The sequence below is a fragment of the Pezoporus flaviventris genome, unplaced genomic scaffold, assembly GCF_033815535.1.
Source record: "Pezoporus flaviventris isolate CSIRO_AGI_PZ_B2104156 unplaced genomic scaffold, CSIRO_AGI_Pfla_v1 ptg000078l, whole genome shotgun sequence".
NCBI classification, from domain to species: domain Eukaryota; kingdom Metazoa; phylum Chordata; class Aves; order Psittaciformes; family Psittacidae; genus Pezoporus; species Pezoporus flaviventris.
The window spans coordinates 15,008,705-15,028,697 of NW_026892626.1; the positions used below are offsets into that span (position 1 = coordinate 15,008,705).

At 41.6% G+C, this 19,993-nt stretch overlaps 1 protein-coding gene across 2 annotated transcripts in view; it reads right to left on the bottom strand.

Annotated features, from left to right (window-relative positions):
• CARD11 (caspase recruitment domain family member 11) overlaps positions 1-19,417 on the bottom strand; it is a 61,865-nt gene extending 42,448 nt beyond the window's left edge. The window contains exon 1 of one of the 2 annotated variants that reach the window (XM_061474190.1): positions 19,376-19,417. In XM_061474190.1, coding sequence (XP_061330174.1) covers positions 19,376-19,397 — 22 coding nt within the window. In that variant the 5' untranslated portion in view covers positions 19,398-19,417. Of the gene's footprint in view, positions 1-3,311; positions 3,647-19,375 lie in introns of those variants that run through there. The other variant, XM_061474191.1, reaches the window with a different exon arrangement.
• Positions 19,418-19,993: the final 576 nt, after the last annotated feature.

The window sequence follows — 19,993 nt, forward strand, 5'->3', positions numbered from 1 at the left end:
GAGAGTTTGGGAGGAAGGGAAGCGATGGAGAACCTTCTTATGTGCACATCTGAGAAAACCCCATAATTTGTTCTGAGGAAGGAACTGCAGATTCACTGCAGATCAGGTGTTCTCAGCCAAGTGGTCAGAGTTCTGAGACTGCAATTCCTACAGACATGCTGCTGTTACCAGTGGTAAACCCCAGCTAAACCTCACCAACTTCGTGAGATTTATGGGTTTACCTTCCGGTTTGAAAGTCATGAGGCCTGGTCCCCTATTCCTTGTTGCTTTGAAGTTTAGATTGCTATGGAGGCAATCTACAAAGAAAACTGCCACAGGTCAGATACCACGTTGGTGACACAACCTTAATGATCCCATCTAACTAAACCATTCGTATTTCATGAAACCTGCATTTCAATATCGAAGAGTTGAGACATGCTAAAAAGTGGATATCTTGTTCTCTCTCAGTAACATAGGCATAATGCTAGGAGAAATGAGGATCTCTATAGATTTCATCCTCTGTGTGCAACCATTCTGTATGGATGATGAAAAATTTCACCAAGTAACTGTATATAAAGCAAGGTCATTTGGCATATCACATTCAGGTTTCTTCAGCAAATCCCAGTTATGTGGGACGCATCCTTCTACAGAAGGTTCAAATTGCCTTTAACAGATATGTGCAGTCAGATGGTTCCCTTTCCACCTATGTTGAAGGTTTATTTTCCCCTTGAAGCTAATTGGAAGTGACCATTTGCGTAAGACCAAGGGGTCAAACGTGGTTCTGAATTTACGTTCTGGGGTTGGCAATTAGATGGAAAGGTTCCAGACCCTTTCTAGCTGAAACTTGTCCTCCGCCAAACTCAACAAACTAGCTACACACACACACACAAAAGCGTTGCTAGCTCCAGGTCCCCTTGCAACTATCACAACACAACTTTGACATTGCCCTTTTCTAACTGAACATACACAAACTGTCAGGATGAAAAAGGAAAAGAAGAGAAAGAGAGAGAGAGAGAAAGAAGAGATGTTGTGAACGAAGAGATGCTGTGAACGAAGAGATGTTGTCTCTGTCAACTGATTTCTAGGAGACATCAAGGCCTTACAAAAAGGACCAATAATAGGGGCATAGAATACTGACAAACAAAGGCATAAAATCATCATTCAAGTTTTGCAGAATGACTAAAAGCGCAAGTAGTTTTCACATCACAAGATGAGTTGTAACAGAGAAGGAAAGAGTCATATTAGACCTGTATGTGTAAAATGAATATGTCTCATTTTATGGTTCAATGGACTCATCCCAAGATCCAAAAGACAAAGATATTTTAAGGTACTTGCTTCTGTATTCACAAGACAATGCTCACAGCTCAAAGGCCACCGTTTGCTAGCTCTGAACCAGGAAGGATATCTTATAATTGCAAAGATGAAATTTAAGCTCCTTTCACTCACACAGAGATGGACAATTTGAGAGAGCAGAACAGATCACTGAGAGAATTCTCCACTAATAATTCTCTTATTAATTCAGCTGAGTTTAATAAGTGCTCCTTATTCAGTCCCCAAAAGCTCTTATCAGAACATCCCCAGAAATAAATCCTCAGTCTCAATAGTCCTGCTTGGGAAGGCAAAGCTAAGAGTCTCCATCACAAAAGAATGTACTTATTTGTCATATCTGGTTCAAAGCTTACAAACTTAAGCAAGGAATAATAGCAGCCATTGTCCTTGGATGCAGTGTTCAGCCATGCTTGGTCTCGGTGACTCACCAATATATCTGGTATAAAAGAAATGAGCTGTTTCCAGATCGTAGGAGTAAAGTTACTCTCCCACTACACCATTAGAGCTGAGAACCTCTACCTCTGAGATTTGGAATCCCATGGGAATGAACAGGGCAAAAACTATGCCAATGTCACACCAGAAGTTCTGCTGTGGAGCAGGATTTAAAACTTACTACAGTTTAGTAAAAAGGCATCAACCAGAACTGCATTTATGGTTTCCCAAAGATGTTTTGGATTGTCCTCGCCTGTTTTGAAATCTACTTTCGGTACCATCATTAAGCTCTTCCTCTGCTGCACCTTGCATATTCTGCAAAGGAAAGGGGAGCTGAGAGACTGCAGTAACTTCCCCCAGTTCCCCTACAGGTACTCAGTGGGGATGCTAAGACAGCAGAGAGTAAGACAATCTGCATCAGAAGTTCCTCCCAATATGAATGCAACATCAAGATAAACATAGATAAGAGAAATCTGGTGGGGAGTTGTGGTAAGAACTTAGGAAGGAGTAGGTTGATAGAGAAGGGACAGAATATACAAAGTCAGGGCAAGCTGTATGTGTGAGCGGAGATGAAGCTACGGTGTGTTATAGGTGTTAGAAAATCCTGTGTGAGACAGAAAGAAACAGAGAGACAGGATGGTAGTGGTTATTTGTCGTGAATGAGTAAGTATGGAAGGAAGCCATGCAAGTAAAAAGTCTTGTATTTCGGGATGCACCCCCAAACCTGTAAATGTGCAAATCCTGTGCATGTACATACAGGAGAGCAGCATGTGTGTGCAAGGACAACCCACTGGAGAGGCAACACCAGGGTGTGTGCAAAATGAACTCTGAAGGCCAGCAATGTCTGCTGCGTACATGAGAAAGCGGATGGAGTAGGAAGCAGGAGTGCGTCTGAGAAGCCAGAGGAGCAAAGGGAAAGAGGAACACGACACAGAAAAGGAACTGACAGAGGGGAAGGAAAGATGAAGAACATGGGGGAGGATGTACAGTCTATTGCACAGGCAAGAGCGAGAAGGTGGAGAGAAAGGAAAGGAACGAACAAGGGAAACATCTGTCACACAGAAAATATGCTTGATGAAAAACAGGCATAAAAAGACTGAAAAAGATAATCAGAGGTGCATTAGGGTAGAGAGAAGAACAAAGGGAGTGAGAAGAACAATTAGAAGAAAAAAAAACAAGAACTATATTATTAGTTAACAGAAACCATAAATCCCCAGTGAAGAGATTTAAAGAAAAGGCTAGGGCATAACACACAATGGGTAGAACCAGAAATTCCCTGCAGATAGTGCTGATGATCAGTCCTTTCATCTCGCCTCTCTAGACCTCTCGGTGCACGCTTCCTTAAGAACACGTCTGCACCTCCAGCTACAGGCTGTTGACCTCATCAAACCCTGAGCTCCAAGTATGGGTGCATGCAAAGTATGAGACCTGCTGAAGGCAAGGAAGGCACAGAAGAAACAGACTCTTGAAAACGAACACAAAAAGGTGAAAATGGAACTTGTAGTGATTGGAGTCAAGCGCTGTCTCAGCCAGCAGTGAGGTGGAGCTGACCTCTCAGCTGCTTTCCTTACCTTGGGTGCTCATGAGTGACTGGGTTTTCTTGCTGCGGCTGCCCCGGGCTGAAGCTCTCTCTACGTCGCCTCCATGCAACAGTCAGTGTCTCCCCAGGAGTCTTGGAGAGGTCATTTGTGCTCTGCAGCTGGTGAGAAGTAAATGAAACACAAGGAGCAAAACACCCCTTGGCCCCTAAAGCACCAAGAGTTTAGGGAGAGCTGGGAATGCAGGAAGCCAGTGCATCGGTGTCGGAACACGCAAAGTGCAGCACAGAAAGTAAGAAAAAGTGTGTCAGAGGCTGGGAGGGGCAGAGAAGGAAAATGCAAAGATCTGACAGGAAACCAGACTATAAATCTGCTTCGGGTTTTAAAAAACCCCACATTTCTGCTCCCCAGTGATAGAGCCTGTTTGCAAATGACTGCACGCAGGTGACAGCAGAGCTCTGAAGTACCGCCGTAAGCAAATCAAGAGGCACCTTTGGCCCTTCCCCAGGCAGAGCAGCGGGCAGAGCTGGCAGCAGCACAAACGGCTGGCTCAGACATAACAAGGAGGCTGCCTCCACTGCTTCGCTTCCACTTCTCCAGACTTTTAGTGCATGCTTCCCTCAGGCAAAAGGGGACACGCTGAATGCCAGCCTTACCCGTGCTGTGCCTCTCCAACCACAACGCAGCAGCCCGTGCTTCGCAGGGCACATGCTGGCTAGAAAACAGGCAGGAAAGCAAATAGAAAGGACTAAAAACAGAGGTTCAAGAATAATTCCAGGCCAAAGGAGTTCTGGGTTTTTCCAAGGTTTCAAAGGCTTTTCAAGAAAGCATCTATTTTATTAATAGCTGCTTTTGCTAAAAAGGGAGTCAACAACATTTACTTTATGCAAACATTAGATTATTTTACAGTTGAATGATACTTTAAGCTATGTATTTTCCAAAGGGAGTCTCTGCTGACATAAAGAAGCCGCAGTATCTTCTGCTGCTTTAATGCTTGACTCCAGGCTTAAGGCCACACATGCAAATCCAACCCAGATGGGTCTCATTGATGACATTTACCTGCTAGGATGCAACGACATCCCTCCATAAGAAAGCCAGTGAGAGCAAAGTCAGGCAGATCTTTCCCTTACTGTTCTCCCAGTCCTGCAGGCGCAGGAGTCACCACCACTGCTAGAAACATCCTTCAGTGCTGTTGCCATCTTGCTCAGGGATCTTCAGCCTGTATCATTTGCTTCATGTGCTGGTTCTTCTGCCAATTCAACCTCCAGGGGCAAAACAAGGCTCAGTTGCTCCTCAGGCTTTACTCTTTGCACTGGGTAGATGGGCTCAAGTGAAGCCTCAGTGGAGTCAGCCATAGGTCCTGAGTAGGTGAGAATCAGAGGAAAGACCCCTTGAAAGAAGAGTTACATGTGTATAATCGGGATGCAAGTTTGCAAGGGTGACTCTATGTATGTATATATGTTGATATGTACAAGGGTATGCTTTTATCTCACAAGAGAAACTAACAGAAATAAAAGCAGAAGCACTAGGGATAATAAACATGAGTGACCTACAATAGATAATCTAGGAATGTGGGAAGGGAAAAATGATAGTAATGGAGTGAATGAGAAAGGAAAAAGTAGTTGTTAGAGAATAAAGGGAAAAACAACACATGGAAAGTAATACAATAGTACAGTGGAAAAACTATCAAAGGATACAGCAGCGTCAAAGACAAGAGAATGGAGGAAGTGAGATGCTAAAGTAAAAAGAAGAAATACAAGGGAGAAATTACACTGCTCAGAAGTGTCCATTACAACAGCCAAGAGTGGTCTTCCCAAACTGACAACTTGAACGCCGTGAAAATCATGAGGGAGCAGAGCATATTCCAGAGAGCAAAATGCATCAGGCAGCTCTGCTTTAATTCTCCCTTATTGTTCCTCTAATTTCATGTGTTTGCACATGGACTGGTGAGAGCTAAATTTGCCCATAAGGACCATAATGAAAGGATTCAGTAGGGATTTTAGTTCTCTAAATCAAGAGCTCAAATACTAAGGAAGGCCGGAATTTCTGCCTCCAACAGCAATGGCAGAAGATGCTACAGCCCTAAGTTCCAGTGAGGACTATATATTATGTGCTACTTGCTTTCCTGTGTAACTTTACCAAAACTCGCTTTCAAGTGAACGTGGAGCTGCAGGAAGGCTTCCTGCTCTGAGCAGCCAAAGATCTATACATGAGACAGCTGCACGGGTGAGGTTCTGCAGTTTCTGACCGGGTGAAAGCCAGCGAGACTTTGGAGTGAAATAAGAATCGTGACCTCCAATGACTCCATCAAAACCAGCGCAAGTTATTTCTACTGCTTTCACAGGGGAAGCTGATTTATGCATGCAACTGAGGAACCGTTTGAAGCACAAGCAGAGAAATTAAGCCTGATGGCAGGAGGCTTTGTGGTTTCACTTCGATTTAAAAACCCACACGTTGTCCACACATGGTTCCCAACCTGCAAGGAAAACCATGCTAGAAGTTCAAGCCAAAACGCACCAAATCTCATTAGAGCTTTTACCTTCCATCCTTGATTTCTTCAGCAAATAAGGTATCATGCAGTAGACTATAAAACTGCCCTCCAGAGCCACGCAAGGTGTTAGGTATCTATTTGCTCCTCCTTCTGCTATTGTTTTGCTTGATGATGTAGACGACAAACAGCTTTCAGAAAGCGCAATAACTGTTCTAAAGAAGATTCCACATTTCCCTGGGCCTAAAGCGACACCCCAGAGATGAAGCAATTACCCAGTGAAGCCTGAGCAGCTTTAAGGAATAGGTCACTGAAACTCAAAGGACCTAAAACGCTCCTAATCATAAAGACTTTACTGGCAAACTGAGATTACCTGAGCGGGATCCAGCCATCAATCACAAAGGCACATGCAACTGAGCGTCAACTTTCTTTCATAAGGATATACAATCTTAATCCCAGTTTTCAGTTTTAAACAATTCTCTCAAGCTATAAAAATGTTATGGCTGAAGTTACAGTTCCTTGAGGCTAGAACACTGAAGTGATGGGTTTTAGACAATGTAAGCGTAGAAAATAATCATGTTCTCTTAGGCAACAAGAATATCCAAGGAAATGCAGATGCCACACCTAAAATAGAAGCAAAAAGCTGCAGAAGCTGAAGCAGGGGGGTTCCTGACCAACTGTGGGGTCTAGGATCTTGCCTGGTAAAGTTACTCATATCTCAGACAGCAGCGACCGTGGAGACTTATATAGAAGGGTGAACACTGGAAGGACAGCTAAAGTAAGCGCTGGAAACATGGTACTGAGAAAAAGCCCAGAAAGCTTTCTGAAGCAGTCTGGCTGAAACAAAGGATACGTGGATGTTTGATTCAGCTCTCTTTTGTTATTTTTGACCTATTTCTGCTTCTCGGGGAAGCGGGGAAAAAAGGAAAAGAAAAAAAAGGAAAATTCCTCCTTTTGTTTTTTGGTAAAAACCCTCAAAGACAAACCTCTGCCAGCTAGTTCTTTCCTTATAGTCAAAAAAATCAACTGGAACTTTCAGTTTAAGCCAGCTGCTGACGGTTAAGGAGCAACAATATGTTTTGTTATGGCTTCTCAATCTTCTTTCATTAAACCTGGTACAAGAAACAATACAGAGGAACTCCACTCATGTCTCCTGGGCACGGCAGGACACACCTGGAGTGTTTGCTGTCTCCCTCTTTCAAAGAGACTTCAGAGAAGGAGAGCGTATTTAGTGCCTTCCCATTGCTCTAATTGTGCATGATCTGAGCCCTGATGGCAAAGTGCATCTTGAGCCCTTTAATGGTGCTGTAACTTCCCTTCCTCCAGGCTTTTATCTTAGGGTCCTTGCATAGAAAAGCCATCAGAATCTCAAGGTTATTCTGTCGTTCTATTAGGGGGATCCAGCACTGCAGAAGACTCAGCATCTTTGATATTCCTCCACACCATTGCTCCTCTCCTAAGTATTTTGCTCCCAGTGACTTTCATACAATAACACTGTTAGTGGGGTCTATAGGGAAAGCTGGTCTTGCTGTCTGTCCCACAGGAATCCTATAAAATTAATCCAGTGGAAAGCTCTCCTTGTAGACCATGAATTCTGACAGAAAGCCTTTTACAGAGTCACTTCAGGAGGGCAGGCCATAACTCAGAAGTGAAGCTGCCAGACAGCTTTAAATAGGTGCAGACTGAAGAGCTGGAAAAAAACAACCCAAACCCCCAGCATTTGGAAGCAAAGAAACACTGAACTGTCCAGCTCAATCTGCTGTTCCTTTCCTTCTATCCCCTTCTTCTCCCTTGAGAGCCATCCCAGCTCACGAAGAGACTGCCCTTGACTCCTTATCAGTGTAACAGCCCTGAAAATCCCTGGATACCATGAAATGCATTTCACAAACTAGTGATTTGAGAATGAATATATTGCATCTCTCCTGCTTGCCCGGGCACAGCAGCACCGTATATATTGTTAACACAACCCCTCCAACTCTTTTGAGGGAAGAAACAGAAGTATTAAATATTTTCCATGTTTTACATATTTCATATTATCAGCCTTGCTCAACTGTCCTTAGAGACCATCACTCTTACTTATAGATGCTCACACTTTATCATTTTTTCCTCTGGAGATGTGACTTCCAGAACAGAAGTATTTCCCTATTCAATTTACCAGCCTTTGCATAAACCCCTTGATCTTAGAAAGTGACACACAGCAGGGTTTCTTTAACACCTTTGGGGGTAATGGTTTAAATCCAGTAGGAAAATGTTCTCATCTATAGGTTTATAATACACATTTAAACAGTGTTTCATTGCCTGAACTATGAAATAAGATGACAGCCAAACATATATCAGTGGGGAAAAGGTAGTATAAAATTCTCTCTTTCATTTGACAGTGTTGGGGTTTACGTGTGTTTTGCACAAAAATGTACAGTCTCTGCTGAGTTTGACAGTGTTATGGGATTTATCTGTCTGTGTCAGCTGTTAGCATATTCACCCTCCTTTTTATGGAAAAGTTAGGTTCAATTCCATTCCAGAAGCTGGGCTCACAATCTATAGCACAGCAGATAGTGCCTTACAAAAGGACCAGCCCTCAACTGAAGGAAAAAAAATCAGAGAACCATAGAATAGTTAGGGTTGGAAAGGACTTTGAAATCATCTAATTCCAACCCCCCTGCCATGGGCAGGGACACCTCACACTAAACCATGGCACCCAAGGCTCTGTCCAACCTGGCCTTGGACGCTGCCAGGGATGGAGCATTCACAACCTCCCTGGGCAACCCATTCCAGTGCCTCACCACCCTAACAGGAAAGAACTTCCTCCTTATATCCAATCTAAACTTCCCCTGTTTAAGTTTGAACCCATCACCCCATGTCCTATCACTACAGTCCCTAATAAAGAATCCCTCTCCAGCATCCCTATAGCCCCACTTCAGATACTGGAAGGCTGCTCTGAGGTCTCCACGCAGCCTTCTCTTCTCCAGGCTGAACAGCCCCAACTTTCTCAGCCTGTCTTTATATGGCTCATAGAATCATAGAAGGGTTTGGGTTGGAAGGGACCCAGATCTATTCTGCTTTTCCTTAGGACAAAGGGAAGGAAGCTCCAGATTCTGTGATGCTCTTTCCAGAAAAGTCAGAATTAATTTAGTGATTACTCCAACCATTCTCTTTTCATTACACATACATTATTCATCAAAACCGGGTATGAGCCATAGCTCAGGTCCTTATGGTGCTCCTTATGCTCTTAATTACATGTCCTTAGGGCTTAAAATCCAAGGATCTTCAAACTTTCCAGACAAAGGATTTAGTTTCACAACAACCAATCAGTTAAGATATTCATACCCATACTCAACAGATGATGAGATGAAGTATGAGGGAGAGAAGAAAGGAATATTCATTCCCTTTAAAAGTGCCAAAATACAGTTTCTTTCACAGAGCTCAATTTTTTTATAATATCATCTGGACTATGTAAAAAAAACCTGGCAAATGTTAAAAAATGGAGACAAACACACACAATAACAGCTTTTGTTAAAATAAAGGGGAACAGGAGGGACTTTAGTGACTGCTATTGCAAAAAACAACAGAGTTCAGATCATGGTCACTAAAAAATACACTGAAAAAAACCCAATTTTAATTTAACAACTTTCATTTAAAAAATGCTAAATATATTAATCAGTCCCATATGTCATCTTTTGTTGTAAACACAAGGTCATCTTTCCCCACTTACATGACAGTAGCATTGTCAAGATGTATTCTGCCTATTAGACTGTGAAGGATTTAACACATCTGGAATGTGAAGGATATTCCATCAAATCTGATATGTAGTAGATGCAAGGAGTGGTGAGTTACTTATTCTTGCTTGGTTGGTTTAAACTGGAAGGTTTCTTGTCTTCTTTATTTAGAGGTCAACATTTATTCTAATTAAGAATATATGCATGTTTTTAATAGAGATAAATTGGAAACAACTGCAGGGGTTTAATGCCTTGTATTCTTCAACATCTTCTCCTTTTTCATACTGTACAGCTCCTTTAAAAGATCAGGAGGAAAACTTGTGTCAAGAGCTTGGAGAAACAAATACACCTCAGAAAAAGTAATATTAAGGTTAATTAATAATACAAGTAATGCAATATCTAACCCAAAAGTTATATATTAATCCACATAGTTTGAATAGTAAGGGGACACTCTCCATAGCTTAAATAGCCAGTGAACTCAGCACAGACCTGGTAGTTAAGGACTTGGTAATTGTACAGACATCCTCTGTGATTCATAAAGACATCCTCTGCAATTCACATAATGTACCAGTGCTTTACCCTCCTCGTCCATAAAGAGAACCACGACATCTTTGTACTTGAAACTGTTACGTAAGTGAGATGTGCCAAAACGAGGATGTGAAATCCCACGTGAGGATATCATAAGTAAATGTTAGAAAACTAAGAATTCCTACATTGAGTCAAACCAAAGATCCCTCTCTGTCAGAGAACAGAAACTGTATCTTCCCAAAGTTGGATGTTGAAGCCATCCTTAAGGAAACACGCCTCTTCTGCAAAGGAACTGCTGCAGGAACACAAGTTGGTTTGTTACAGAGAAGACATGGATAAGGTTCTGAACCTGGGCTTTTTGAAATGTGCCAGAACCAACTTGGGCTAAGTGAGTAATTAAACGGGATTTAATGGGAGTAATTTATTGGGAGTAATGAGTAAAGTTATCAGAGACCAGGGGTCAGACTGATACCACCATGCTGTGGTGCCTTATTTCTCCTTGTTGTTTTTTAACTAGAACAAGATTTAGCCGACACCATATGCATGGGTCCTGCCAAACCAGCAAGGCTCATTTTTGCAAGCATATAATGTGTTCCAAGCAAAGCACAGGACTGCCTACTGAAGCAGGAGCAGGAGCACTGGAAAAGAGGGCAGAAGAGCAGACAGTGGCTATTTCTTGAGTGGTGTTTAACATCTTGTTAGACTCAACTGGCCAGCACGGCTTACAGCACAGCTCTGGGCTCATAAAAGTCTTCATGATATGCTGCATCAGTATGTGTGATTTCTCTCTGACTTGTTACATATAAATTATGTTTTCATCTTTGGATGTATTTGTTCTTCCAAGCTCTCATGTTCATCTTCCTTTTAACTGTGTAGCTCCCATGGGAAGGACACTAAGCATTCTTGTGGAAGAGCTCTTGAGATGCATATAAATAGCAGTCATATATCACTGAAGATTTTACATATGTGAGATTAAACATAGCCATAAAACTGTATGACTGCTATTTATTGATTCATAAATGAATACCTGGGGTTGAATTCTCAATATCTCTCTTTGAAACAATGGTGCTGATTTCTGGAAGTGATGCTTGCTCTCTGCATGACAACTCTGTGTTAGAAGATGAAATATGTTCACATCTCTATATAGGAATTTCATTTCATTTCATTCCAACGCTCATAAACCCATACACATTACAGACCATAAACTTTTTAATAAAGAGTAATTCACTTGGCATTGAGTTACTTCTGATGCACCTGATACAAGAGAATGCAGGCACCACACATCAAAATAAGTAATAGAAATTAAATTAAGCATATAGGCCAAGTCTAGGTTTTTGTAGATTTAAATTGCCACAACTGTAATAATTGCTTAAATTTATTACATCAATAGCTAATGATCATTAATTAAAGCCTGTTTTTATGAGACACAGCACTAATTATTTGGTTCAATGTGCAACTTGCACAAAAACTATGTGTAAAACACACAAGACCACTGCTGAGCTTACTGACCCCCGTTCAGTCACAGTATGCCTGTGTTATGTTCTGTATGGAGGAGGGAAAGGCCATAGAGATGGACACACTCCTTTCCTGTAAGAGTTTAATCTGAACAAAGTACTTGCCTAAAATTTACAGCACTGCATAATTCTTTAGACTTTAAGAGTCTGAAAAGTTTTGGATAAAACAAAGAACTAATATTGTCTATTCCTGAAAATACATCAAATCATGCATTTATCCTATTTTAGCTCATCAAAATAGGGAAAACTGCTTAGAAACTTTTAGGCTTAAACTTCCAGTGAGTAAAACCTGTGAATTTTAAGAAAGCCAAGTGATTATATTAGGCTTTCAGCAAGACAAAGAAGTAATAATCCTAAGAGTACTGACAAAAAGAGGGAACTACCATTTTATATTAGGATTTAGGGAATTGCATACTCCCCTTGCAACTACAGCATCAAATTCTTATCCTTGCATGACAAAACAAAGTACGTTCTATATTCTATCCTAGATCTATTGAGCTCTTTCTCTACTCCAATATAATTGAGGAATTCAACTGTTACTCACACGAATCCTGGAGATTTACCCACAATGAAATAGTCCTTTCTCAAAATACACCACCATGCACTCTTTTACTAATTACATACCTCTTGTTACAGAACTGCCTTCCTTTCTTCCGCACAGAAGTCATGCATATCTTATGCCACACGTTGTTGTATATCTCTGATCATGAAAAACAAACGTGAGTGTGGGGGGGTATATTTGCTTTCAATGTATTGGCAAATGGGCGACCCAATGTGGGCTTGTTTAGCATCACCCACTTAAACAAGACTGAAAACTCCCTTCAGGAAGGGTCAATAACGCACTCCGAGCTGTACTAGCTTCCCAGGGAAAAAGCATTAGACCAATACTATGGTTTGGGTCTTGAGAGCCTAACAAAATGGAGATCGGTTGTCATAAAGGCTGAGAGCTAAGGTATTCTGAGAACCATCAGCCTTCTCGGGACACATTAGGGGACTGGTTTCCTAGTAAGCACTCTCTGAAATCTTTGTCCTCTTCGGTTCTTACACAGACTGACTCTGGTGACTGCTAGATATAAGATGATCATATAATGTCTAAAGGAAGAGCTGAAACAGAGTCGGATTTTTCTATGGCTTTTAGCTTTAGGAATTGTCTTTTTATATAAATATTGATTCCAGCAATAGTACATTCTTAACTTCAGTACTATTTTTTTCCAATATGGGAATGAATTCAAAAGTAAATAACAAGGAAAAAAGTGTGGGTGCCCAAGGTAAAAAGACCTGTTTTCATGCATGTGATCGGGGTTAGAGTCCAGCAGAGCTTAAGCACCTCAGGGTTCACTTTCAGGAAGCACAATGCTACAAGAAAAACATGAAGTCTTTGCCTGGCTCCTTAACCACGTGCGTACAAGAGGAGCGGGAAGAGTAAGATGGGAAGGAAACAAAAAGCCTTGCATTCTTAGCAGGCTGGAATCCTTTCCACTAATGCTGTCTTCAGTTCTGCCCGCCAGAGATGTGGATTAGACAGATGGCACAACTGTAAGCAGCTTTTACAACTGAAACAAGCTACCACACAAAACCTGTCCAGGCATCAGCAAATGCCCTTTTGTGAGACCCCTGAAAAACACTGGTTTAGTGTACGGCTGTATCTGAGTCCAGCTTTGTCCAGCAAGATATTCCTGGTCATCTCTTTAATGAGTGACTGGACTTCCTGAACACTCGTAACTGCGTTAAAATTCTTACACACTAGAGGATCCCCATAGACTTTTAGAAGTTCCATCTTTACTTTCAAGTGTGCTGCAGTCCAAGCAAAATTAACTTTGATAAATAACACCCTACTGTACCAGTGAGCACAAAACAAATCTTCTCTACACAGAGAATTAACCCAACACATGACAGTAACAGGCAGATTGCCATTTTCTGGAATCAAATAGCAGATGAGAAAGAGGGTGGATAATCCTCCATTACAGAGGTGTAATCTCATTGAATTTATGTTTTAGTACAGAAGGTCTACAGTTTGTTTCCACAGCCACACAGCCTGTGTATGGAAACACAAACTAACTAGGTAATAATGTAGTAAACAGGCAGGATTTGGAGACAAGAGGAGCAGCAAAGATGGGTCTGTAAGTTTCATAACTCCTTGCAGAAACAAATGTACAAGCTGTTAGTAGCCAGCAGATGAAGATCTGCTAGCCAAAAACTATAGCTCCCCATAGCTCTGTATAGACAAGGAAGCAAAATAACTAATTGAAAAGGAAGGGTAGCGAAACTGTCTTTTTAACTATTTCATACATACATAAACCTACACCTGGGTCGGAGCAATCCCAGGCACAGCTACAGGTTGGGCAAACAATAGATTTAGAGCAGCCCTACGGAGAAGGACTTGGGGGTGTTGGTTGATGAGAAAATGAACATGAGCCGGCTTCAGTGTGCACTTGCAGCCCAGAAAACCAACTGTATCCTGGGCTGCATGAAAAGGAGCGTGACCAGCAGGTCCAAGGAGGTGATCCTGCCCCTCTACTCTGCTCTTGTGAGACCTCACCTGGAGCACTGTGTGCAGTTCTGGTGTCCTCAACATAAAAAGGACATGAAGCTGTTGGAACAAGTCCAGAGGAGGCCACGAGGATGATCAGGGGACTGGAGCACCTCCTGTATGGAGACAGGCTGAGAGAGTTGGGGCTGTTCAGCCTGGAGAAGACAGACCTCAGAGCAGCCTTCCAGTAGCTGAAAGAGGGCTATAGGGATGCTGGAGAGGGACTCTTCATTAGGAACTGTAGTGACAGAACAAGGGGTGATGGGTTCAAACTTACACAGGGAAAGTTCAGATTGGATATAAGGAGGAAGTTCTTTCCTGTTAGGGTGGTGAGGCACTGGAATGGGTTGCCCAGGGATGTTGTGAATGCTCCATCCCTGGCAGTGTTCAAGATCAGGTTAGCCAGAGCCTTGGGTGCCATGGTTTAGTGTGAGGTGTCCCTGCCCATGGCAGGGGGATTGGAACTAGATGATCTTAAGGTCCTTTCCAACCCTAACTATTCTGTGATTCTATGATTCTATGAAACTGTTCTGGTCCAAAACCTATACAGGAGCCACTGGCCTAAGACCTGCATGAGAACCACTCCAGCACTTAATGGCTTCATAGAGAACAGAGGTCACAGCAAGGAAGAAAGGAAAGCTCTAAATATGGAACCTGCAGGGAGTCATGAAGTCACACATGAATATAACACGTGAGATGATGAAAGTGAAAGGACAGAACAGAAAACCAAACCCTGGGCACAGAGTGGTGGTGAAACGGGCTGCTGAGCAGGTGCAGAAGAATCAGTAATGGTGAAAGTAGAAATACGCAGACAACAGGGGAGATTCGGTACTGGTTTCTTGAAGCAGGGACTAGTTTACATTTCCAAAGATAGTGATAGCCTTCTGCTTTCAGCAAAAACTAAGAAACATCTGCTACGAACAGTACTGCACGCTACCATGAGCCCTCCATCTGGGGTTCTCAACAGTTACTATTTTCCCCAAAGAAAAAAGCTCAGTAATACTGGCCTACCCATGCAGGAAAAACCAGGATTTCATAGTTTACAGAACAGACACAGATATTCTCACTACAGGCAAATAAGAAGTGCTTTACAAGACGTAACACAACTTGATCCTTATTACATTAAAAATCAAGGTCCAACCTTTACTCCCTATGGGAAGCCGTTGTGGATGCCTTAGGTATAAGAAACAAAACAAGTATGATAGTAAGTAAATAAAGGCCTAGTAAAAATGAATTAACAAGAAGGAAGAAGCGAGGAGAAAGATTCAGATGGTGCTATAGTGCCTTCAGCAGAAGCTTTTGCTTTGCTGAGTCTAGTCTAAACTGACAGCCCTGGCTGGAAGCTAAAACTCAAGCATTCAGAGGAGTGGAGAAGGAGAGCTCACTTTTATTTTTGCTGAGTTGAAAAGTGTCACACTTCATTTTGCTTTTATAGTTGCTGGAGATTGTTACTGCTCACCCCAGATTGGCTTCACCTGCCCTGGAGAAAGTAAATGACATCTGAGAATGCAGTAACTCTGTGGTTTATCGGCTCATTACATGGTACCCCTACAAAATCACTGCAGGCTGATCTGTAACGTTTTAGCTTTACATCACTCGGATGAATCAGTGTACCAGGGACAGCTACTTTTGTTTGTATAAATCTCAACAGTTTTACAATAGGAGCACAATGTCTGCTATGACAAGCCTAGAGGACAGCATGATTATAACAAGAGACCTTGCTGTCCTTGAAGACAGGAGGGGTGATAGGGCCCTCAGGACCTGTGTATGTGGTATAGACACTGGGCAGTTCTCAGTTTTGGAATAACACATCCTTTTTGGCATATACATCCTTCTCGGAATATACATCCTTTTTAGCTGAATTCAGAACATCTCCATATGCTGTGAATGTAACACAGTAAGGAAGGATTCTCTCTGGCATGACCCTGAGAGCAGAAAGGGGCACTACAAAGGCCAACTGCTTCTTTTTAATTACAGGATTTAGACCAACCTACCGTGAGACTTCTGATGGAGGAGCCAGCTTGGGATACAACAGCACCTCTCACTTTTCCTAATGAATATTCAGCATTCCTTTGGAAGGGAAAAGGAGGAAGAGGAGGCAGCACCCAGCTATGCTGCTGGAATGGTCAGAAGCAAAGCGTAATTCATTCTGTCACAGTGCAAAAGAGAATAAGAGAAAATAAGAATAAGCATCGACTGCAGGTTCAGTGACTGGATGATACCAGGGCTGTAAAGCCAGAGACTGTAGGATCAATGCATAAACACAACCTGCTGCTCTGCAGCTATCTGTAACTGAGGTACCTGGCAATTGTCCCTGAAAATAATGCACTATTATAATTAAGGAAGAAGACTAAGACAAAGTTAGCATCCTGGATCTCAATTCTGCAAAGTCTCATGAAGGTTCTTACCCTTCCATACTGTGAACAGTCCTACTGAAGCATTAGCGCATAAAATTAAGACCCTTACTAAGTCTCTGAAGGATCAGGAATAAGGTTTATATTTTATATCCCATGTTAATCCAGAAAAGCGGCTTAATGGGAAAGACATTGGAATAAAGTAGCCTGCAACACATATTCCATAAATTCTAATATTCTAGAACCTATGCAAGCTGCACTATTCGTTAACGTTTCCAGTCTTCCCCAGTCATCAGAGATTAGCATGATTGCTGCAGCAAGTAACTGCAAGTACTATTGAGAAGTGAACCACTTACATATGTATATAAATCCAGACTAGATTTGATTGCCTTTGCATAGCATGTCCATATTTATATTGATATATCTGATATCATCAAGTGATAAAAAGAAGACACTAATTTCTATGCACTGTTTCCAATGTTGAATATATCAGTAATGTGAAACAGCAAGGCAAAAGCAGGAGAAGGAGGAAAAAGAACACAGATTGTAAACAGTGCAAATCCAGCATTTCATCCAATCCAGGGTAAGATATTCTACTTCTGCTTATTGCTTTTGTATTTACTGTAGATTAAATTATTACTCTTGCCTCTTTTAAGACTTTTTTGTCCTTTCCCAACTGCCCTACTGCTTTCCTTGTTCCTGCTTATAAACAGGAATATTCCATTTCTTAGTTCCCATGCAAAATCTTATGAAAGAGATTTGGGGTTATTTAAGGTAACTTTGCCTCCAAAGCGTCCTTATTTGTTTCCCAATGCTGACTTCAGAGAGCAGGCAATGATCTGAAGGTATGAAACCAGAAAACGTCTATGCTTTGCGATTTTAAACTTCTTATTCCTGTATATGCCCAGTCGCTTGTGGCATTTGCTATTTCTGTTTGGCCTTCCCAAAAACCAGCAGCTCAACTGTCTCAGCTGCCTTGGTATTACTTGCTTCTTTCTACTACCTACACATGTGACACTGATTTATTCAGCCACTGAGCTTGCTTTATTGTTTGGGCTAGGAGGGCAAGCAGCATCTCTCCTTTCATAAGCAAAACACTTGATTAATCCACACCGTGAGCTCTTATTTGCACCTGATGTGCCAGTTGTCTTTAACTGTGTGAATGAAAAACAAAATGTCCAGATGACAAAGCCTGTGCATCAGTTGCTTCCATACCACAAGCACATCAAAGCAAACCTACCTTCCTTTCCCTCTTCTGCAGTGTTTATTCTCCACTGTACCCAACTGGTGCGATGGCTGCACCGTGGTCTGCTATTGCAAAGACTTCATTACTTTAACAAAATATGTTGCAGCACATTTACCAATGCACTGTGAAGGAGTGTAAATAATTAAAACAAAACCATTCATGTCAGAAATAAATGAACAAAGCCCATTTTGCAATGCAGCATCCCTGATTTATTTTTATTGCATTCATTTAGAACATTTGTTAATTCACAAAACCCAGCACTCCGCACAGAACGGGTCTCCAAAATGTTACTGAGTCCTTGTGAGGTTATGTCTTTCCTTTAGGGTCATTAAGGAGGAGATCACTGGGTCAATGAAAAACAGAGAGAATACAGAAAATTAACAGCCATGCTGATGGATTTCACATCCTGTGTTTTCCAAGTGTATGCTATTCTGAATGTCTCCAAGAACCTTATCTGCATTTTGCATTTGCATACGGGTACAAGATATGCAGAATCACACTTCAGTTAGAAATAATTTTAGACACAGCTATGGCTAATACCTACACCTTGAGAGACTGATATTATCTTGCCTGCTCCCTGACTTCCAGTGTGCTGCTTTGTGAGCATCATAGCTAACATTACTTCTTCTTGACGTTTTACTTTCACGAGGTGAGGATCTCTTTTGGGGGTCTGGGTTATGGCAGTGGTGATCAGACATTCTTCCCTTATTGCTGTGCTATTGTCATTGTATCACCGATACATTTCACAAGAGATATAGGAGAGGATAAAGCAGCATATCACCTCAGAACTACCGCTAGAAATACAGAGCCATACTGTCAAAACCCCTACTTTTTTGCTTCACCTCATTTTTAAAGACCATCTGGATGGAAGCATACGCAAACCCATAGCCAAATTCCCACATTAAACACTGAAACATTTCTTCAAAATTAATAATCATGAGTTTAAAAACTCTAAACCTACCTTAGAACAAATACACCTGCTCCTGGGGCAAAATAAAATCCTGGAACAATCTTGGACCCTTCCAACTCCATTCATTTCATCATAAAGCCAGGTTTCTCTTTACAGCTCTGTCCCTGACAGCAATGACTCTTGTAGCAGGAAAGAGCTCATTGGGCTTTCTTTACTGGAAGAATGCCCAAAAAGTTGGAAAGCACAAACTTATGGGAGAAACATGAGACAGCATATCTCTATAGAGAATGCATATCTATATAGAGAAAAGCATACCTAATATAGAGAAATACAAAGCATATCTATATAGAGAAAGCTTATCTCTAAGTGCCTTTTCTTCTTATTCTACCAAAAAATTCCAACCTCCATGCATGTATGTATAGTACCATGATTAAATTAATTCACAGTATTCCAATATTAATTATCCCACAAAATTTTGCATCTACTGCAGAGTTACCTTTTATAAAGTTTCACAGCTTTATTGATTGTGTGTCAATATTTTAATCCCAGTTTCACAGCTGGAATGTTTTAAATATCTTCTGAGGTTTCTATGAGCTTCTCTGGGCTGTTTTTTCTGGCCATTAAAAAAGGAAACATTCTTCGAAGTTAAAATGGATGTGAGCAGGTAAGAAAGCAAAGGCTTTGCTTCTGTTCTGTTTTATTCTATACTACTCTGTTCCATTCCTATGCTTTTCACAACACAAAGTGGAGGGTTTTGTAGACCTAAGTCACTGGTGGTAGTTCCCCTACTCATGAAACTCTAGTATACACTTACCTGCATTCCAAGGGCACCACATAAATAAGGGGATTTAATCTTCCTACCTCATCACAGCAAACCCACCTATAAAAATGAACAGGATGCAAAATTAGGCAGCATACCCTTTAACTCTGAGAACTACTTGCTATCATGCATGATGTTACCCAGTACAAATAATTCCTTGATATCTGGGCAAATTACTAATTGCAAGTGCACTGCTCCCCAGAGTAGATATTTGCACATGGAGCCTACAATGTGCCAAGTGTAGTCAACCTTGCATAAAAACGACTTGGAGAGAAAATGATTCCTTGCAGACGTGAGTACAAATGTACTCCACAGTAAGTGGGGCTTTTCTGCTATGCAATGTGGGTCTTTCTGCAAGATCTAAAGCTCTGAGTATTTGATGAGTTGAGCAAGGTTTGCAAGGGCATGTAGCGATAGGACAAGGGGTTATGGCCTTAAACTGGAAGAAGATAGATTTAGATTAGGCATTAGGAATTCTTTACTATTAGGGTAATGCAGTACTGGCACAGGGTGCCCAGAGAAGCTGTGGCTGCCCCATCCCTGGCAGTGTTCAAGGCCAGGTTGGACACAGGGGCTTGGAGCAAGCTGCTCTAGTGGAAGGTGTCCCTGCCC